Source organism: Schistocerca nitens, chromosome 7 (genome assembly GCF_023898315.1).
Source record: "Schistocerca nitens isolate TAMUIC-IGC-003100 chromosome 7, iqSchNite1.1, whole genome shotgun sequence".
In the NCBI taxonomy this organism is placed as follows: Eukaryota; Metazoa; Arthropoda; class Insecta; order Orthoptera; family Acrididae; genus Schistocerca; species Schistocerca nitens.
In genome coordinates, this window is record NC_064620.1 from 173,861,493 (window position 1) to 173,884,587 (window position 23,095).

The window sequence follows — 23,095 nt, forward strand, 5'->3', positions numbered from 1 at the left end:
CACATGGACTTCAGCTCTTCCAATGGTTCTACTTGGCCTACAAACAACTTATAAAGCTGACTTTGATTCTTTGACCATGGAGATGGTCTACACAGGGACGTTGTGTCTGTCTGGTGGATTTGTCAATGCTGATACAATGAAAATATCTGCACTAGACCATCTGGATTTCTCACATCACCTGTGGAACCTTGTTACATAGATCCATCCTCCGAGGCTTCACGTCACAGCACGCTGCCTGCACCAGGACCTGGATCACTGTTCTCATGTCACAGTCTGCACCAACAATGTAAAACCACCATTGCAGCCTCCAACCACTGGTCCATACTGCACATTATGGAGAAGTATGCAGACAATTGGTGAACAGTAAACCAATGACTGTTTCCGTGAACAGAGTCAAGCCTGTACCGAATTTTCAAGAAATATCACAGTCCACTACCCAATAGAGACATCAGAACGTGCCAGAAAAAGCCCCAAGCAACACCATCACCACCATCATCACCACCACCACCACCACCACCACCACCACTACAGCCATCCACAGAACATCCATCTATTTGAGTGAACTGCTCCAGATGTGGTGTTCACTTCCCTGCCTGTTTCCTTGATACTGATGCACAGTTTCTTCTGAGGAAGTTGTTACACGCTAGCGCACAGAAATGAAGTGCTCACACAGTGTGTGCATGGTGCAGTGTCACATGGTGTAACAGGTGAATTGCAGCCATCATGGTAGGCAGTGTGTTTTTCACATGTAATAAGTGAATTGTGGCTGTCAAAGACTCCCGCAATCAGCACCAGGAAAACTGATTTTTTCTGGTGTGTGCTTTTGCCTTCTCCATGCATGATATTTGTTCCTGTGTTTTTATGTTTTTATATACTATTCTGAACTGCCACTCTGTGTTACATGTCAATTAACCTCTTGCCTTCATTGAATAAAGAGTGTTTGTTAAGTGTAATCCTTTGGCATTGGATTAATCAGTATTCTTAAGTCGATCAGTTTCAATTATGCAGATCCCATCAACATTGTATTCTTGACAGTGACTTAGTCATCATAACAGTAAGCATCTGCTCCATCAGGATTTGTTCTACTGTAACTTGAGCTAAGTCTATTTTTTTCTCTAATAAAAATTAAGTCTGATATTGATATGCTTGGTTCTTCCACTGCAACCACTTGTTTTGGTTAAGTCAACTGCATCTTTGTTACCACAATAAAGTTTAACTGGCCACTTTCAGGACATGAACAGATTTCTTTTATTAACCTTTGTAGCCAGAGTCTCTCAAGACAAACTCAGGCTAGGGCCATGTATTTAGCTTCAGTAGTTGATAAGGCAACTGTGGTGCTGAAACAACTTAGCAACTATGATTGAATATGCGAGGTCAGGTCTTGTTCCCATATGTGCATACATCAACATTGAAGTGCAATCCTTCATGTTGTATTTATTTTAGATTTGTTCTATATAATGAGACTGATCCACCCACTAGACTCTTTTGTGATCTCTTGTGACTCTGATGCCAAAGCAATTTGTCACTTGTCTGAGCTCTCTCCATTTAAATTACTCTTTGAGTTTCTTTTTGAAGATTTCCTTCCCTGGTAGAGTATTACTGAAAATTAACATGTTGTCCACATAAACTGCAACAATTAAAATGTTATTTCTGTTATTCTTCTGATAAACAAGTGGATGTTCTGTGCTTCTTGTAAAGTTCAAGCTGAACAGTGCTTCATTTAGGTTAATATCCCGGTTACAAGTGCCTAGTTTTAATCTAGAAGTTGCTTTTTTAAGCCTCATTATATATTTGTCCTTTACAGTTGAAGTGTCAAAATCGATTTCTGGAATTTTTTGTGTTAAATACTTGATGTCATGCATATAGTGAGAAAAAGTTTAGAAATGTTTGAAATTGTGTTTAAAATTTTGTGGAAGTTGCTAAGTGCTCTCATTTTCAAATGCTCAATGAATATAATCTGAGTGAGACTTATACAGAGTTTCTAATTGTGATACTTGTATTACTGTGTTAAAATTTTAACATCAGATTATGATTTTTAATGAGTAGATTATGATAGTATTTTAAATTTTTAAAGTCAGTCAATAACTATATGAAATATTAAAAATCAAGTTTTTGTTTCCACTGGAAGCTGTTAGAGAGGCAACTTGTAACTGGAGCCATGCACTGGGTATGCCATTTAGTAATATAGACGCTGATCAGATATTTTCATATTTAATTAATTAATTTATTAGTTTCAGAACTGCATTTCCACAGAGACAACAGTAGAATCATTTTAGAGGAGCTACACAGGAAAGCTACTTGACTCCTTAGAAATTATTTTGTACTTAAATATATTTACTTGTCATCACTGACGTCTTGCTGAGATGCATCGCTTGGTGAGGTTATTATACTTGCTGATGAGGAACTGCTACCTGTTTGATGGCCAGGTGATTTGTTGACATTTGCATTGTTTGTAGGACTTGTAGACACGTTTGTAACTTGTGCAGCTGCGCGAACCACTTGCCTGTTTCTTTCTAGGACCTCCCTCTTCCGCTGAAAGTGTTTTGCCATAAATCATTCATCAACAAACAAGAAAATATTGTGAAATTTTGTTACTATTCCTCTTTTTTTTTTTTTTTTTTTTTTTGTGTGCTGTTACATGGATCATTTGACACTGCATTAGGAAAACTACCCACTGTATTGCTTTTGATGGTACTCAGTTCACTTTCTTAAATAATTACTTGCTGTAATGGTAAACCAAAGTAACAAAATTAGTTAAGCTTCGCAGATGTAACAAGCAGTTGGATGTATCTAAAAAAGTTCACAGGCATGCAGCATAAGGTATGATAAAGTATTGATCGGAAACTGTCATGTACATTGATTCATTCACAATCAGATTTCCTAATTTTTCTAAATATTTCATAATTACCACAGTTCCAGTACAAAAACTGGGGAAGCTGACGGTGTAGAAAACAAAAGTGCATTTCAAATTAAATAAAAAACTAAATGTTAACAGTTTCAAGGTAATGTGTCAAAATAGAAATAACTGGAATAATGGATATGGGGAAAAATTTAGAAAATGTAGTTTAATGTCTTTCCTTTAAAACATTAAAATAATTTCGGTGCCAAGGGAATGAGATCAACTGTGTTTTGTAATTTGTACTCTCTGAGTACAACCAAAGTTGTTCTTGTTTTGGCAGCTGCTATATAACTACTATTAATATATAAAAGTTTTGTAATTTTATACATATACTCTACACCTTTTTTTTGTTTGTATTTTTTTATTTTGTTTATTTACATATTCCTTAGATCCTTTAATGAGTGTGAAATGCTAGGATGTGAAATGACTTAAAGAATATACGAATGTATTTTCATAGAATGTAGTAGTTACTTTATGAAAGCAGACATTAGACATAACAATAATTTTACAAAAACAGTTGCAGGGAAAGTACATAATATAAAACTACAACAGAAAAAATAAGTTATTTTACAAAAACAGCTTTTTCAAGTGTAGTCATTGTGGTATAGTTCTATTAATAATGCTCATTATTTCCAATAGCTGATTTAGATCATGATAAGATAATATTTACTACATTAATGGAAGTTCCATGATGGAAACAATAAGCAAAAAATGAAGATAGGCAGCAACTCACATACAGTTGATTGAAGTAGGGCACACAAAACATTCTGCTTCTTTCCATATCTATACTGGTCACCCATTGTTGCTCAGATCTAATGCTTACTTTTATAATAGCCAATTATATAAACCATTGCCACACTGAAGCACAATACTCTCTTGGCAAGGCACTTATTTTATTATTGGGATTTTTTTCTTCTGGACTCTTACTCTCATTTCTTCTGTCAATATACATTACATAAGATACCAGCAGCTCAGATTCTTAATTGTGAATATTTGTTTAAATTTTAGACACAGCTTACCAAGTGAACATTTTTAATATGTCCTTTCTAACTTTCTATGGTGGTTCATTAAATTTTTGACTCCTGTCTCCGTTTAACATTACAGCATTCACTTATTTTCAAAAGTATTATGTTTTTGCATTTTCATTCTTGATTCCTCTTTCAACACACTTTGTTTTCTACCAGTCATAAGTGAACCCTGGCTCATTCTGACTCTAACAGTTCAAAAACACTGGCTTCACTCAATCCAAAGAGAGTCCCAAACACTCTTCCTGAACTCCTTTGGTTGGTTGCCATCCATCCTTTCACAATGATTTCACTTCTTCAGAATCCAAATTCTAAGAACTTTGCCAGTCTGGTCGTACACAATCACGCCATCCAAGCACAGACCTTACTTAACTGCTTCTGCTCCTTTTACAAAATCTTATGACTCTGTGAGTGCAACTGCCTGCATCCTGTCTTTGAGATTGAGACTTTTGCTAGAACAACTCTCTCAACACCATTTGATGAAACTATGCAAGCTAATTTTATGAGATAACTGCTATTACCAAAACCATCCAACTGCCTATTCAACTCCTCACAGTCCCAAGACAGTGGCATGATGACCTACTTCACCTCCCACATTCCCCAGAAACTTCTTTCATCTGTTGCCTTACCATGGTTTTCAGCCTGTTACGACCATAACCCTTGCTTTTCACTGTGGACACTCCATCCATGTATGCCAAGATCCCCCTTGACTTTGCTGCAATGCAACCTTATTCTGATCCGCAATTATTTCTCCTTTGAATGCCAAATCTATAAAAAAGATCTGTGTAACTGCCATGTTTATGGGCCACTTATAGAAATTCTTCCTTTCCACTCAACACCTTAAATCCCTTGTGTGGTCAGATTCATTGATGACATCCACATGATGTGGACCCACAATGAGGACAGCTTATATTCTTTCCTACCCACAGATCTGCTTCACATTGTCTTCCTTGCCTCAGTGAGTCACCTTTTCTGATGTTGATCTCGAACTTCTCAAGTGATTATGCATAAACCTCTGTCCATATTCAATGCTCTAACAGCCAGAAAGTTACTCCATTGAATCCATGGGACCTATAGGTGCTGCATCTACAGTAGAAAGCAGGAGTTATCCAAATATTCTGACACACAATGTCCTACTTTGTAACCCAAAAACAGATTTTCTGTGCTATCTCTTCATAAAACACCAACAAACCTATTGTCATTGTGAAACAGGCATCACTCAGAATGCTCATCACTTAATATTATCCAGACACAGTGACATTAAATCACACCTTTATCCAGAGCTTTGAATACTTCTTTTAGTGCCTTGTAGTGTGAAATATGCCATCCAAAATCCTACCTTCATCAGTCAAAGTAGTCCTGTCACCCACCCATCATACCTATACCAGCCCTGCTCCTGCACTTACATGTCACTCCTCTGCAGGAAATCTGGTTTAAAGACATGTCCCATACACCCACCCACCACATTCCACAGCAGGCAGTTCTATCCAGTTCGATTACAGGACTAAATGTGAAAGCAGTCACATAATGCACCAGCTGTACTGTGCTTACTCTGCAGCATTCAGCATATATATAATTCATGAGGGTATTTTTGATCTGTTGTTGCAACTAATAATTAGCCTGCTGTGTCTGCCAGCATCAATGGCTCCCATCAAACTGTAGCTCACCACCAACTTTACTGCTTCAAATGCAGTAGTAACAGCTCCACTTGCTCTGATATCACTTTTAGCATAAATAAAATAACAGTAATATGGAAAGAGTAGAGTGTTACTCACTACATGGAATATTTTAACTTTCAGAGGAAGTCTTTCTTCAGAAGACACACACACACACACACACACACACAGACAGACAGACAGACACACACACACACACACACACACACACACACACACACACACACACACGCGCGCGCGCGCGCGGGATTGCATAGATTGGGGAAGGGGAGGGATAGCAGGGCAGGGGTGGGTGAAGATGCCAATGGGAGCATGCAGGGACGTAGTTGGACAGGATAGGGCTGTTAGGTGCTGCATCAGGAGGCTGTGCTGGGGAAGGGGGAGGGGGAGAAGGATGGAGACAGGAGAAAGGAGAGAATTAGAGAAGGGAAAAGGTCTATGTAGGTGTGCTGACAGGATAGAAGGCACGTGTAGTACTGGAGTGGGAACAGTATGAGATAGGCAGCTGTTGAACAGGGACTAGTGAAGGTTGAGGCCAGAGGGGATATGGAATTCAAGGATTCATTGATAGGGAGAGTTCCCACCTACACAGCTGAGAAAGCTCTTGTTGGTCAGAAGAATACAGATAGCACAGGCTGTGAAGCAGATGTTAACGTGTAGCACATCATGTTAGGTGGCATGTTCAGTAACTGGGTGGTCCAGCTGTCTCCTGGCCACAGTTTGGCAGAGGCCATCCATGTGGACTGACAGTTTGTTAGCTGTCACACCCACAGAACATAAATATATTTCTGATTGCTTTGTTATGCGATCTATATGAAACTTGTACATGAAATACCAACATTCTTTTACAAACTGTATTTGTCTAACCTTTACTGGCCTAGAGTGTAATTTACATTTAATTGGTGATCACAATATAAAATTTGACCCCACTAACAATTGTTTGTTTCAGGACTGACATACCTGATTTTGAAGCACTATTTCTCTTCTATATAAAACATTTTGTTTTCTTTCAAAATTTTGTAATTATGGAAATATTTCTGTTAAAAACTTTTGTTATCATAAGAAACATGTTACTTGAATTTTAAAATGGAAATCTTTTTCAAAAAATCCAGTGATCCAGTGTTACCAGTTTATAGCTCTGAATTTTCTGTCTCTAAATTATGCATTGTTACTGGGAAAATGTGTTAGTTAATTAAATATGTCAAATATATGTATTGTTTAGAGAACAACTTTGGTGGACTTAACTAGAAAATGTGGGACAAATTTCATACCTAAAAATCTCATCATAAAAGTAGAACTCAGTGTTGAGACATTTGAAGAAAACAATCCGATAGACAGCCCAATAATTTCATTTCTAAATGTACACAAGTATTACCTACAACCATTGTTTTTTATCTTATTCTTAAATATATAATTGGCCTGTATTTTAACATTTTGTAAAAAGTTAGCTAAGTGAGTCTTTAAACAGTGACTGTGGGCAAAGATACATTCAGTCTCTGTCAAACATTGATTCAGTGATATTCTGATAGTTGCCCCTAGTCATCCCTAAGCATTTAGTAATGAACATTAACAATGAGTCAACCTTAAACAGCTTTTGAGTTCAGTCATGTTCAGTTAAGTCTCTGTTAGTTTCTGCTATTTATTCAGGGGAAATGTAAAGAACCAATATTTAGTTGCCACTCATACAAATAGATAGGCTTCTCCGTAATCTCAGCAGATCATTGACCTGATTTTGGGAACATTAATGATAACCACAGCCTCCATGCTGATCAAGTTGTGTGTGAGTGTGATGATAAATAGATACTGACTGTAATTTAAATATCTGAATGGTTGATATGTTTATTCAAAATTTTAACTGGCCATTAAGTGAGCTATAAGTAAGAGACACACTAAAGGCTAGTGACATTACATGCTCAAATGCTGAACATGCTGCACATTACAGTACCAATGACATCAACAGCTGTTTATATTTGGATCCTCTGCCCAGTACTTGCTTCTCTGAACTATGCAGGTGGGAACTGCTGCTCGTCCTTCTCACCTACCCTCTTCCTACTTGTTTCTTATCCTTTCCTCTTCTATCAATTTCCATTCCATTCCTCTCTTGTAAAGGCCTTGTAGCCTCTAATCTCACCCCCCCCCCCCCCAATCCCCCTCTGCCCTAAAAAAAATCTAGCTAACTTCACCCTCTAATTTTGTGGTGTTCCCTTTATTTTATCCCCATTTTGCTACAGAAAATCAACTTTCTTCTCCACTCATACCTCACATTACATCCCTACAGTCCATTTTATCTAACTCCAGTTACCACACTCCTCCACTTAATCCACAAGGTTGAGCAACTACTTATAAATGGCATTGCCAAATCTGCAAGTGATTAGTGCACAGCTTCATTTCTCTTTATTTAAAACAATATCTAGAGTGACTTAGTTGCCAGTTCATCTTCCACATTGTGTGGTCATGGTCTATGAAACATTTTTGTTCCTGGTGTTGTGTGTCTATAGTTGTGTTGAACATCTACATTACTGCTCCTTGTTCCAATGAGCCTTGCTGACTGATGGGTTGGACTCTGATGAGTGACATAAATATTGTGAAAAAGGGCATGATAAAAGCTTAGACATGACTGGCAGAGAGAATTCTTGTCAGAATTGAACCTAACTATCGGATTGTTGTCTGTCAAAGATAAACTTATCTATTGATTCTATAGAGCTACTCTCCACATATCACCAAGTTTCTTAGCTGCTTCTTATCATCCCCATGTTTATATATTTTGAAGGCTTCTCTGTGAAGCCATGGAGAATAGTTTGTCATTGCTGGTAAAATTATGGATTTGAAAAATTTCACATGATTTTTCCTGATTGAAGAGCATGTTCTGCTACAGTTGATATTTCTGCTTTCCCTAGTTGGCAAAGACTTCTGTGTTTCTTCAGTCATATATTTACACTTTTCTTGTTAGTTACAATGTAGACCTTATCACACATACACAAATTTTGTATACCCTACGTGCCAATAGAAGAGGGTGTTCATCTTTACATATCTGAGGACCTGATGTATTTTCCTTGTTGGTCTGAAAACTGGCATGACGTTATGTTTCTGTAAAATCTTCACAATCTGATCAGTTACTGGAAGAACACTGTTTGTCTTCCTTCCATGGAAAAACACAGTTTATATAGAGAAGCCATCAAAATATGTAAACATGGGGATAATTTTATAGAAAAGAAGAGGCCCTGAAATTTAGTGATACAGTACCTCCATTAAATTGATAGATAAGTCTTATTTGCTGAAGATGTCTGCACATGTCCAACATAGCTCTGGACGAAACATCAGGACTGAAAATGTTTCATGGACTACACAACGTGCAAGATTCCTCAACAGCTATGACAAACAGTCATGAAAGCCTTCATTGTATGATTTAGAATGACTTTCATTTATTTATTCACCTGCATGTCAATGAGATCAAATTCATGAAACAACTGACGATATAGAAGGTTCCTCCGAGTAATGTCATCATCAGGTGGCAGCTGTTTCCTCACAAGTCGAGGATTGACCCTATACACAAGCGTGAGCACTCTCTCTGCCACTTTACGCACTGCTTCAGCAGGATGATGCAGACCAGATGAGCCAAACTCAGCAAGTACACGGCATGTCAAACCACTGAAACATAGTTGGTACAACATCTCATATGAACAGTGAATAAAATAATAAATTATGTTAAGCATTTGTGTCCCCTCCAGTCTAACATTAAAAACACATACAGCTACAAAGAAAAAAGTGTGTGTGTGTGGGTGGCCGATGGAGGGGGTGGGGAATGATGAGGCAGAAATAGAGAATTTTTTTGTCATGAAGCATATTGCTGTGTATTAAGTATATTAAAGTGTTATTTGACAGCAATGTGTTCAAAAGTGGGATCTCATTGTTTGAGATTTGTACATGTGAGATATTGTCTGTCAGTTGAAGGGAGTAATTTGTGATGGCAACTACTGAAATAAGTTTTTTATGATGGCACAATAATCTCTGGAATGATTTCATTATTATATCAGTGATCACTGGATGCTAATTAAGTCTGTTGAATTATACTAGGTTAAGATACTGGCAGAGCAACGAGCACGCTTATGGAATCTGAGTTACTGAGTCCCTACTGGGCCAATAAAGGCACATGCAATAATGACTTGTTATTTTGCAGTGTTAAGAAAGAATATGTAGATTGGTAAATGCTCTGGATGTGATGAATACTATCCAATTTTCACAGATAGAAGAATTATTACAGATCAACAGGAAGATTATTTCCACATTCATGGAAATAATGGCTGTTTCATAACATCATTTTACAAAATCAAGGAAGCACAGACATTTTTATCTCAAAGTCTCAATCAACATTTGAAAATTTGCTACTTTCCAATAATATGGTCAAATATTTTGATTTAATCAAGTATGCAGAATAGTAATACTTACATGCCAAATAAAGATAGAAAAACTTCTACTTACAAAGCTACAGTAGACCGACTGATACAAAAGGATCAGGGCTTCCTCATTCAACAATGTACAGATACAAGTAACATTCAGTTCTGTACAGTTCTTGGCTTTAATCCATTTGTTTGTAGCTGTTTGTGTTTTTTGGCAGTTTCTGTATATATTTGTCAGCCTGCTAATACTTGATAATTACAAGTTTTTTCTACCCTCCTTTACTTATACTACACAGGAAAAATGCAATGCAAATTACCTTTGCTTGTCTGTAGAGATACCGTGGCTTAAAACCAACTGTTCCACCATCTCAATGCGGCTGAGAGCAAGTCTAGGATGTATGCTGCTTGTTAATGGACGTGTGAGGTGCACTGGTATAATATGCAGCTCTCTGGAAAATTTTAAAGATTGATTGGACTAAGTACAAAGTATAACAGAATTCAGTGATAAGAAGGAGTATATAAGAAGAGAGAAACAAAGTAAAACATGTAGAAAGATGGTGAAGCTACATAAAAAAATCTAACAAAAGCTATGATTGGAAAAAAATTATTGAAGGCTTTTTGCAATGCAGTGAAGAGAGGGAAGGAGGGAAACATATGGAACAACATTTATTATTTCTCTGTAAGCATGATGCTGCCTGCTTACAGTGAATGCTTGCCTCACATGAAGTTTTCTCTTATTTTATAAATGGTTTTCTCTGTTTAACTCAATATCTACCCACTGATTTTGTGTAAGCTTTGCTGTATAAGTTTTTTAACACTGCTTTGTTTGTTTTTCTGCTTCCAATATGACAATGGCAACACAACTTGCATCCTAAGGCAAAACTCATTCCATGTTCTATCTGTATGATAACTATTGGATTAAATATGGTCCCTCCCTCTTCTTATTGTGTTTGTTTTAAAAATTTTTACTGTTGGTGTCTACACTACTAGCCATTAAAATTTCTACACCACGAAGATGACGTACTACAGACACTAAATTTAACCGACAGGTAGAAGATGCTGTGATATGCAAATGATTAGCTTTTCAGAGCATTCACACAAAGTTGGCGCCGGTGGCGACACCTAAAACTTGCTGACATGAGGAAAGTTTCCAACCAATTTCTCATACACAAACAACAGTTGACCAGTGTTGCCTGGTGAAACTTTGTTGTGATGCCTTGTGTAAGGAGGAGAAATGCGTACCATCACGTTTCCGACTTTGATAAAGGTCGGATTGTAGTCTATCGCGATTGCGGTTTATCGTATCGTGACTTTGCTGCACGCGTTGGTCGAGATCCAATGACTGTGAGCAGAATATGGAATCAGTGGGTCCAGGAGCATAATACGGAACGCCATGCTGGATCCCAAAAGCCTCATATCACTAGCAGTCGAAATGACAGGCATCTTATCTGCATGGCTGTAACGGATCATGCAGCCACGTCTTGATACCTGAGTCAACAGATGGGGACTTTTACAAGACAACAACCATCTGCACAAACAGTTCGACGGCGTTTGCAACAGCATGGACTACCAGCTTGGAGACCATGGCTGCAGTTACCCTTGACGCATCACAGACAGGAGCACCTGTGATGGTGTACTCAATGGCGAACCTGGTTGCACGAATGGCAAAATGTCATTTTTTCGGATGAATCCAGGTTCTGTTTACAGCATCATGATGGTCACATCCGTGTTTGGCGACATCGTGTTGAATGCACATTGGAAGCGTGTATTCGTCATTGCCATACTGGCATATCACCCGGCGTGATGGTATGGGGTGCTATTGGTTACATGTCTCGGTCACCTCTTGTTCGCATTGACGGCACTTTGAACAGTGGACGTTACATTTCAGATGTGTTATGACCCGTGGCTCTACCCTTCATTAGATCCCTGCGAAATCCTACATTTCAGCAGGATAATGCACGACCGCATGTTGCAGGTCCTGTACGGGCCTTTCTGGATACAGAAAATGTTCGCCTGCTGCCCTGGCCAGCAAATTCGCCAGATCTCTTACCAATTGAAAACGTCTGATCAATGGTGGCCGAGCAACTGGCTCATCACTATATGCCAGTCACTACTCTTGATGAACTGTGGTATCGTGTTGAAGCTGCATGGGCAGCTGTACCTGTACACGCCATCCAGGCTCTGTTTCACTCAATGCCAGGCATATCAAGGCTGTTATTACGGCCAGAGGTGGTTGTTCTGGGTACTGATTTCTCAGGATCTATGCACCCAAATTGCGTGAAAATGTCATCACTTGTCAGTTCTAGTATAATATATTTGTCCAATGAATACCCATTTATCATCTGCATTTCTTCTTGGTGTAGCAATTTTAATGGCCAGTAGTGTAGTTTATTTGGTCTAAACTCGAGAGGAAATACAGAGTTTATCTTGACATATTTTGAAATTTTTTACTGTATAAAATTGTACTCTTACAGGCTATAATCCTAGATTTTCATAAAAATGTTGGATACTGGTTTTCTTCATAAGCTACTGTTAAGCAGACTAGCATATTTAACAGAGGCTTCTGAGTGTGTCTACTCTTCTTGTAAACTGTAAGGTATCTTGTCTTGCTCCTGTAGGAAGTTTTTAACAACATAGTAATGCAGTAAACGGAGATATTTGACAATTAAGAGGACAAAAACACTGAATCAAGCACTAATAACCATCCTGTTGTGTAATGTGACCAAAACAAGAAAAACAAGGTATGATTAATGTGCTCCACAGGAAGACATACAGAGGCTTAAGAAAATAAATAAATGTGCATGTTAAAGGAAGAGATGAGATCGTGCAGGATCAACAGATTTTTTATGTTTTTCAACAGCACACAACTTGTGCAACTGGTGAGCATTACTGCACTGAGTTCAATACCTGACCTCCTGGCAGTCTGCCATACTGAGTATGGTGTGAACAGCCATATTATGAATCCGTGGAGTGGTGTCACCAGATTTGGACAATAGTTCTGGGAGCAGACGCTCTACACTTCTAGATACCTCTGCTGAAGTAACCCTGAACAGAACAACATACAGTTATTGTATTAAAGTGTGATGTACACAGTTTGAACAATGAAGGTCTACAGATTTCATTTAACAGAATTTATACTGGTATATAAAATAGCAGTTCATTAAATTTTCAACTCTTAAATTACCACTGCAGTCTATTATTTGATGTTTATTCCACTATGTTCATCACAAGACTTTTAAAATATCTAAGTGTCACTACCAACATCTTTGAACTTCTCTTTAATTTCCTCATTGTTTGACCATAGCTTCCTGATTTGGTATGTTTGACACCATGATAATGATTTCATTGTTATCTGATACCTCTGTCTCACTGTTTCAGTTTTTTGTCTGTTTATATAAATGTCTGACACTTTTTGATGTTTCTGGGTATCCCCTACTTTTTTGGTCATTTCACTACTACTGTAAGTGCACTGCATATGCTCACAAGAAACTGGGGCAGTGTACCCTTCTTCGGCTCATAGCATTCTCAGGGCCACCACACAGCTGGTTCAAGAAGTATTGGGCATTGTCATTTTGTGCAAAGATATTGCAGGTTATGGGAATGAAACACACTGGAAGAGTCAGACAGTGATTTATATTCATACTGCATGGTTACCACAGAGGACACACATGTAATGAGAGTATCAAGTATGAAGTGGCAGTTTATATTTGATAATCATCACCATCGCTTTCCAACTCCAGTTTCCCAGATTTGATGTACAAGTGCTTGCTCACCAACTCCTACATCTCCTTGTTCTGGTGTAATGACAAGTGTTGGCACAAAGATCAAGAGCTATACAGCAGAGAGGGCTGTGAGACAATGTCAGCCAATAGCACACTGACTAGGATGTCACCATAACAGAAGCGGCCTCTACACAAAGAGAATAAAAGTGATGTGCTGCCTAGCCGCAGCTGGACTAGAAGAGAGGCTCTAGAAGATGCACTAGAAGAGCTGCACTAGAAAAGCCACAGTGATATTAACAACAGCAGTGACTTGTGAACTTGTGTGATTAGCTTGGATGGAAATTGTATATACCAAAGGACTTTGATTATTTGCATGTCACCAATTTCTTGTGACCCATCATGCAGAAACTAAAGTTAAGTACTGTCAATTCAATTACAGTAATAAGCTCCATTAATATGATTTGCTTGTATGTTGTCTAGCTATCCAAGAAACAGCTTCCTAGGCACCCTATAAGAGACGAATGGGCAGGATCCCACACTTCTGTTCCAGGAAAACTTACCAATTTTGTCCTTTCTCCCCCACATCTGATCCTACAGTCTCTATCCTGTATTTTCTTGGTCTTCCTCATGGTTTTCTTCCTATGAGTCTCAGGTTGAAAACCCTTTTAGCAGGTCTTTGGCTATTCATTCTCATAATGTGCCCATACCAATGAAGCCTGCATTTCTTATGACACTGGTAACAGGAACCTCAATACCAGCTACTTTTCTGTTCATCTCATTCCTTTCTAGTTGTTTGATTCACTGTTCTAACAAATCTCATTTCTGTTGCTTGAATTCTGCTGAGGTTTTTGTTTGGTAGGATACATGTTTCTAAATCATATGTTAGGACTGGTACAAAATAGATGTGGTACATAGTCACTTTTGCTTTTCATGGCATTTTATCATCCCAGAGAAGATTTGTGATTTGACTATAAAAACTGGATGCTTTCTGTGTCCTGCTGAGTATTTCCTGCTTAATGGTGCTGTCTTTCAAGATAATGCCTCCTAGATACTTGAAATGAGAAACAGATTCTACTTTGACTCCTTCTAGAAATGTATTTGAGGTTATTCTTTGACTGTTGGTAGTCATTTCTACTGTGTTTGTGTTACTTATTTTTAGTCCAAATTTTTGAATGTGTTGTTCCAATCATTATGTTTCTTCTATGCTTCAGCTTCTGCCTCTCCCCATACTATCAAATCATCAGCAACAACTAGGGCATTTGTTTTGTTGTCTAATTTCTTGATAGATTTTATGATGATGTCCATTACTATTATAAACAGGAGTGGTGACACGGTGGCACTTCCTTGTTGGACACCTCTCTTTGTTTCAAACCATACTGATCATCCATTGCCCATCTGGACACAGCTGTAACACTTTTAGTACAGTATCTTGACTTTATCGATTAAGCACATTGGCACCTTTAGGTCTTCCAAATATTCCCATTTCTTGTTTCAATTGAACACTGTCATACGCTTTTTCAATGTTCACAAACACAATCACAAGATTTCTTCCATATTCCCAGTACTTTTCTTTCAGCATTCTTACTGCAAAAATAAGATCCATAGTACTTCGGTCTTTCCTGAATCCACATTGTTCTTCCTCGAGTGAAGGTTCTATTATCTTTCTAATGATCATTTCTATGATCTTTTCTAACAGCTTCAGGGTGTGTGACAGCAGCATTATGCCTCTATAATTTCCACATTTTCATCGATTGCCTTTCTTGAACGGAGGGATGATGACTCCTTTACTCCAATCTTCTGGGATTTAGTGTTCTTTTCATACCAATGACAACACTCTAATAGCCAATTTAAGCCTAATATTCCAACTGCCTTTATCATGTGTGAGCTGAGATCATTACAGCTTGTCGACTTTCCATTCCGCATTCTCTTTATGCTGTTTCTACCGCACACCATATTAATGGGCATCTGTTGGTTTGGACTTCATTAATTACTCTACAATTGTTGATGACAGTGTTGTCCCCATCTCCATTTAGCACCATGTTAAAGTACCTTTTTATTTCATCCCTGATCCCTTCCTCTGTTCGTATTAAGTTACCGTCGTCTGTTTCCAGGGCGGGGACATTTACATATTGATTTTGTTTACTGTTTAGTACTTTGTATAGTAATTGCCTACTTCCCTGACAGTCTTCCTCTATCTCTAGTTTCTTTCGCCAGTATTCCTGAGCTAGATGTTCAATTGCTGATTCATTTTTTCTATCATCTGTTTTCTGTTTTTCATGGTCTAATTTTCTTTTCAGTATGTTCCTATCTTTTACTGCTGTCTTTACCCAATCATTCCACCAAGGTGTTTCCTTCTCGTTTGGTATGGCACTTTTTCCCACAGATGTCTGTGGCTTTTCTAACAAGGGTTTTCTTGAATAAGGGCCATTCTTCTTCTACTCTCCCTTTCTCAGTTTTGGGTAATCTGGCTCATCTGGATGAGTCTGTCTGTATGTCTATATCTTTATGGAGGATGAGGCCAACTCCATTTTTGGATTCATTGCTGTTATCACTCCAGTATTGCACATATCCATTTCTCAGTAGTTTCTTCCCATAGCTTTTTCACTTTGTCTCACTTAACTACAATATCCTGAGCTTAGGCCTGTCCAAAAGGTCTACTAGTTCTTTACATTTGTTGGTGAGAATGAGGATATTGAGTGTATCAATTTTCAGTTTATGTTTGATGAGATTTAATTTTGTTTGAGAAGGGCAAAGCACCATACATTACAGTAAAGAGAGAGTTTTATTAGAATTACTTATAATTTTTCTGAGAACATTTTATGCAACAGTAACTGACCTGATCATTGAAAACAGTTCGAACATTTTCAACCAAACTTTGTAACTGCACCCAAATTATTTTGCAGACTGTACTCTTTATCAATTAATCTAAATATACAGCCATATTTACATATTTAAATGGAATAATACATGAGAAAGGCAGAACTGAGCTATGATTGAAAGAATACCTGCATCCACATCCATACATTGCAAAGCTTTGTGAAGTACATGGGAGAGGTTATTTGTCATTGTAATACTTATGAATGTTTTTTCTCATTCCATTCAAGCATGGCTTTAGGGAAAGAATGATTGCTAGAGTGTCTCTGTTTTTACTATAATTAGACTAAGCTTGCTTTCATGGTCCTTTTTTAAGTCATCAGTCTTTTGAATACTTTGACATTGCCCGCCATGAGTTCCTCTCCTGCCCCAACTTTTTCATCTCAGACCAGCAATTGCAACCTACATCCTTTATTATTTGTTGGATTTTTTCCAACCTCTCTCCCTCTAGTTTTCACCCTCTGCAGCTCCCTCCAGTACCATGTAAATAATACCCTGATGTCTTATCAGGCATCCTATCATTCTGTCCCTTCTCCTTGTCAGTGTTTTCCATGTATTTCTTTCCTCGCCAGTTCTGTGGAGAACTTCCTCATTCCTTACCTTGTCAGTCCATCTAATTTTCAACAGTCTTCTGTAGCACCATATCTCAAATTGTCCTGTTCTCTTCTGTTCTGGTTTTCCCACCGTTCATGATTGACTACCATGCAATGCTGTACTCCAAATGTACATTCGGAGAAATTCTTCCTCAAATCAAGCCCTTTGTTCGATACTAGCAAACTTCTCTTGGCAGTACTAGTTTGCTTTTTATGTTATCCTTGCTCCACCCACCATGGATTATTTTGCTGCCTAGATATCAGAATTCCTTAACTTCATCTACTTTGTGATCCCCGACCCTGATGTTAAGTTTTTCGCTGTTCTCATTTCCGATACTCCTAATTACTTTTGTCTTTCTTTGATTTACTCTCAGTCCACATTCTGTTCTCATTAGACTATTCATTCCATTCAACAGATATTATAATTCTTCTTCACTTTCACAGAAGTTAGCAATGTGGTCATAAAATCTTGTCATTGTTATCCTTTCACCTCATATTTTAATCTCACTCTTGAACATTTCTTTTATTTTTATCTTCTTCAATGTTTAGATTGAAGGTGATCCACATTGGAGTGATATGTAGGGGTCTGCAGTATATTCCTAGATTGCCCATTTAATATCAGTTCGTGAAACTTTGTGAATAGACTTTCACAGGGCTGTTGGCATGTGTCTTCAACTTCTGCCAGTTCAGGTTTTCCAGCATCTCAGTGACACTGTCCACTTGGTCACACAAATCTATGACCAGTTATGCTGCCCTTCTTTGTATACATTCCATATCCACTGTTATTCCTATCTGGAATGTGATCCAGGATGGACGGCTTGAGTATTTTGTAAGCAATCTTCTCCATGGACTGCATACATTTTCCCAGTATTCTGCATATGAATCAATGTCTGCCATTTGCTTTACCTATTACTGAGCCTGTGTGATCATTCCACTCTGTATCTCCAAAAACTGTTACACCTCAATGTTTGCAGGAGATGACTGATGCCAATTGTGACTCACTGGTATTGTTTTAGTGTACTACATTTTTGCATTTTGTGCAGTGCACAGTTTTATTTTTCTGAGCATTTAAAGCAAGTTTCCATTTCTTATACCACTTGCGAATGTCATAAAGGTTTCAATGCATATTTATGAAACTTTTTTTTACCCCCAGACAGTACTGCATAATCTGCAGGCTACTATTAATATTGTCTGCTGGATCATTAATGGGCCCCAACACACTTCCCTGGGGCAAGGTTGAAGTTATTTCTACCTCCGTTGATGACCCTTTGAACCAAGATGACAAATAACGTCCTCCCTGTCAAGAAATCCTCAATCCAGTCACAAATTTCATTTGATAACCCATACGATCATATTTTAGTTTGTAAGTGTTGATGTGGTACTGAGTCAAATGCTTTCCAGAAGTCAAGAAATACTGCATCCACCTGATTGCTTCACTCTGTCACACTCAATATATAATGTGAGAAAAATTAGTTCAGTTTCACGTGATTGATGTTTTTGGCATGTATGCTGCATGATGATCTGTTCCTTACAATGTGTTGTGAGATTATGAAACAGATGGATGTTAATGATACTGAATGATAAACTTTATGGATCACTTTCTGATACCTCTCTTGTAAAAGGCTGTGACCAGTGGGTAAATATTTTTGTTTGATGGATCTATGATAGAATATGGTTGAGAGAGGGGCTAATTCAGTTGCAGATTCCATGTAGAACAGATGGGAATTTTATCAGGCCATGGGAACTTGTTCAATCTAAATGATTTCAGCTGTTTCTCAATTACACTGACACTAATTTCTACACCAATGATGTTTATGGTGGGGCAGAACTACTGAATAAACTGTAAGTGATTAAATTTAACCTGAAAAATTTTCTTATGTTCAGATTTCCAAGTTATTTGGAATACAGTAGAGCGTCAATTATCCGAACGTCGGTCAACCGAACGACCGCTTAACCAAACTGTGTACTCGCTCGTACCTGTTACTCTCCCACCCTACCGTCCATCATACCCCTCACTCCCAAACCAAGTTTCCCACAGTAGTCGCCGCACAGGGCCACCGCTGGCGGAACATTGCTTCTAATGGGGCCTTCACAAGGTGCTGTTGACCGGCCAAGCCCCCAGTCATTGTGTTTCAACAATCAGCACACTTCTGTCGGCTTGGCACTGGCAGTAGAAGTAGCGGCAGTATCAAAGCTGTTCACAGCAACAGCTGCGAAAGCTTAGAGTTGAGGCATGCCGCTCCACACAGTTTGAAGGATTGCGCGCCCCCAAGAAGAGCTTCTCATGGTGCAAACAGTCACCTTCTGTTCTCTGTTACAACCACTTGTGTGCTGCTGCGTGAAGAAGTGAACTTGATGATACAAAATGCTTAAACGTAAATGTGTTGTCCTTTCTATGAGGGACAAGTACGAGATTATTAAAAGGTTAGAAGAAGGTGAATCTGCAACCACTTTATCCAGTGAGTACAAGGTGGGGAAGTCGACAATTACAGATATAAAAAACCAAAAGACGAGCATAGCAAATTTTATAGCTATGCTTGATTCTACTGATGGATCAACAAGCCGTAAAACTATGAAGCTCGCCACTAACACAGATCTAGATGATGCTGTTTACAAGTGGTTTACACAAAACAGATTGGAAGGAGAACCTATCTCAGGTCCCATTCTGTGTGAGAAGGCAATGCAGGTCAACGAAAAACTTGGAGGGCCTTCGAACTTTAAAGCGAGCACGGGCTGGTTAAAATGCTTCAAGTCAAGACACGGCATTCGTGAGCTTACAATACAGGGAGAAAAACTGTCGGCTGATTCTTTCAAAACTAAGGGACGTATTAAGGGAAGAAGATTATGCTCTCGAAAACGTTTACAATGCTGACGAAACTGGACTTAACTGGAAAGCTTTACCGAGAAAAACTCTTGTTTCACATCATGAATTAGCAGCACCTGGTCCTAAAACAAGCAAGGACCGTATTACAGCTTTGGCTTGTGCTAATGCTACTGGAAGTCACCGACTGCCTATGTTCATCATTGGTAAAAGTAAAAAGCCGCGTTGTTTCAAGCACGTTAATATATCAGCCTAGCCTGTTGTGTACACCTCAAAAAAGAGTGCCTGGATGGATAGTTTGATTTCTATGAAGTGGTTTCTGGACGTTTTTGTACCCTATGTAAAAGTTCATCAACTAAAGAATGGGAAGAGGGAGAAAACACTACTTCTCCTTGACAATGCACCAACTCATCCGTCATGTGATATTTTAAACAAAAAAGATGAGTTCATAAAGGTAATATTTCTTCCACCTAACGTAACCTCCTTATTACAGCCCATGGATCAAGTCATTATTGAGACTTTCAAACGATATTACAGGAAAGAATTGTTGCGTAAGTTATTGTTAGAAAGAGAAGAGGATGCAGAAGAAAGTCTCTTAAGAAATCATAAGAATATTGACTTGAAAGGCGCATCCTACATGATCAGCGCAGCATGGAATAGTGTAAAGGAAGAGAGTTTGAAGAAAGCCTGGAATAAAATTTTGGACACAGAAGAAAATTCACAAGGTATGATTGAAAATGACGAACAGAATGATATGTCCGAAATTCTCGGTGTGCTAAAAGAAATAGATTGCCACGAATGTGATGAAGAAGACGTTCATGAATGGATGAATATCGACAATGCAGATCCAGGACACCAAATCATGCAGGACAACGAGATTGTAAATGTTGTCACTGATAAAGATGACGCCGCCAGCATCTCATCAATCAGTACTCCAGAAAGTGAAGATGAAACTATACCAACAGCTTCTGAGGCGTTCACTTGTTTAGATACTGCCTTGCAATGATTTGAAGCCCAAGATGAAAGTGACCAGTTTCAGATATCTGTAATGAAAAAAAGTACGTGACTTAGCTGCTCGTAAGCGTGTAGGCTTGCTTAGACAGACCAAAATAAAGGATTTTTTTAAAATGTTAATTTTGTATGCTGTGTGTATTGTTCATGCAAAATGCATATGTAATATGTATATATTTTTGTTTAATAAACTGTGCCACATACTATATATTCCTACTGAAGTTGCCTTTGTATGTTACTTTGTAATACTAAGAGAGATGCCTGTTTTTATGAATAAATTTACTGTACAGTACTTATTTTTGGCAAATAAACATGTACAGTTTGATTATCCAAACAAACCAGTTTTCCGAACACCCATGTCCCCCAATTACTTCGGATAATTGACGCTCTACTGTAATATTTATTTTGGAATTTTAATCATGGTCATATTTCTTTAGGACACATTGTAAGGTGCAAGTAAGGCTCACATATGTGAAAATACTATTTTTTTTTTATTTAAAATGGATTTGCAACCATTTAAGCTTACTCCATTCTTTCTTGTATATTTCATTTTATGTAATCTTTTTCTTTCTTTCTAATACAAACTTTTTCTGATTTAACTCTTTTTTTTCTATCTTACACTGTCCTAGGTATTGTGTATGGTCCTCCTATTTGTCCCCACTCTTTTTATTTATTTATTTATTTATTTGGTCCAGTAAATAATTCTAGGTTATTGTTTGCCCATTTAATAAGGATAATTTATGTTACAGTAGTTAATAAGTGAGGCTACAAGTCAAACAAAATCAAAGTAAATAATGATGTAAGAATATTATAATATCTGCTTTTTATTAACACTATAATGTCTTTAATTATAGTGTATTTCATTCTGCCCCTCTTCTCTTCTTCCAAAATTTTTCTCTCTAGATCATTTTTCTTCATACAATACTTTTAGTTACTTTGCAAACAAACTTTTGTTTATTCCAAGCTATATCCCTGGCAATAATAAATTATGTAAAGAACACATTTAATTTTTACCTGGTAGGAACAAATTCTGAGAAAAACAGCCTAATATTTTCAGCTGCCAAACTGTAGACGGAATATACCTTATCCCTGAGTGCCCTGTGTAATAAGAAAATTGCAGCCCTGGCTCTGTTGATCTCTTGCCATTACTTGCAGGGTTTTATTATAAATGTTTACAATTCTGGATGCATTTTTTCCTCACAGAAAGAAGGAGGTGCTTAAGAAGAGTGACTACACAAGGCACAAGGAATTACTATCTGCAACAGTGTATTTTTTCAGGCATTATGGTTCACACCTCTCCTCAACATGGCACTTTCAACAGAAGTCCTCATCAACTCTGTGGGATGTCTTCAAACTTTACTAATTATTGGCAAGGTAACATTGCTGTCCAAGAAGTGGGAAAATTACACCTCACTTTTTCATCTCAATTAGGAATTGGCTTTGTAAAATTCATCATCCTATTGCCAGGTTTGGGCTCCATAATGGCCATGTCTTGTCTTTAATCATCCAATGTCTGATATCCATTACCAAACTTGCAACATACAGATCAATATTCACCAGAGGATAAAAAGCTCATGTATTTCTCAGTAGGAACACTGCACACTGTCATGCCACCTTCCTATTTAGCAATGTCTCTCACATAAACTGCATGTTAGTTCCTGGAAATACATACCCGGTAACAAATTTCTCATTATTATTATGAATTTAATTATTTCTTTTGATGATGTTTGATGACATTTCTCTTGAAGATGTTGGGTTATAAATTTTGTGGATATTGGAATATAGATGGCTTCTCCTTATGATATATTTAAAGGTACAGTGTTTCAGGATTGCCAACTCTTGTTTTATTGGCACATATGTTCCTGCCAGGATGGAAGAGTTGTTAGGGAAACAGAATTCCAGTTTGTTTTCCGATTACAGCTTTGCTGTCAGTCATACATTTTATTTCAATTTTAAGTGAATAAATCACCACTTTATGAAATAAAGAATAGTTTTGCAACGAATAATAAAGTAATTTTTCTTATATTACCACATCATTTAAGCATACCATAAATGATTCAGGCAGTCATTAGCTAGA

The 23,095-nt window shown here is 37.8% G+C and overlaps 1 protein-coding gene across 1 annotated transcript in view; it reads right to left on the reverse strand.

Moving 5' to 3' along the window:
- LOC126194895 (centrosomal protein of 104 kDa) overlaps positions 1-23,095 on the reverse strand; it is a 461,734-nt gene that overhangs the window by 45,668 nt on the left and 392,971 nt on the right. Inside the window, exons 10-13 of the mRNA XM_049933248.1 lie at positions 12,905-13,042; positions 10,315-10,446; positions 9,035-9,248; positions 2,339-2,532 (exon numbers count right to left, since the gene is read on the reverse strand). Coding sequence (XP_049789205.1) covers positions 2,339-2,532; positions 9,035-9,248; positions 10,315-10,446; positions 12,905-13,042 — 678 coding nt within the window. The remainder of the gene's footprint in view (positions 1-2,338; positions 2,533-9,034; positions 9,249-10,314; positions 10,447-12,904; positions 13,043-23,095) is intronic.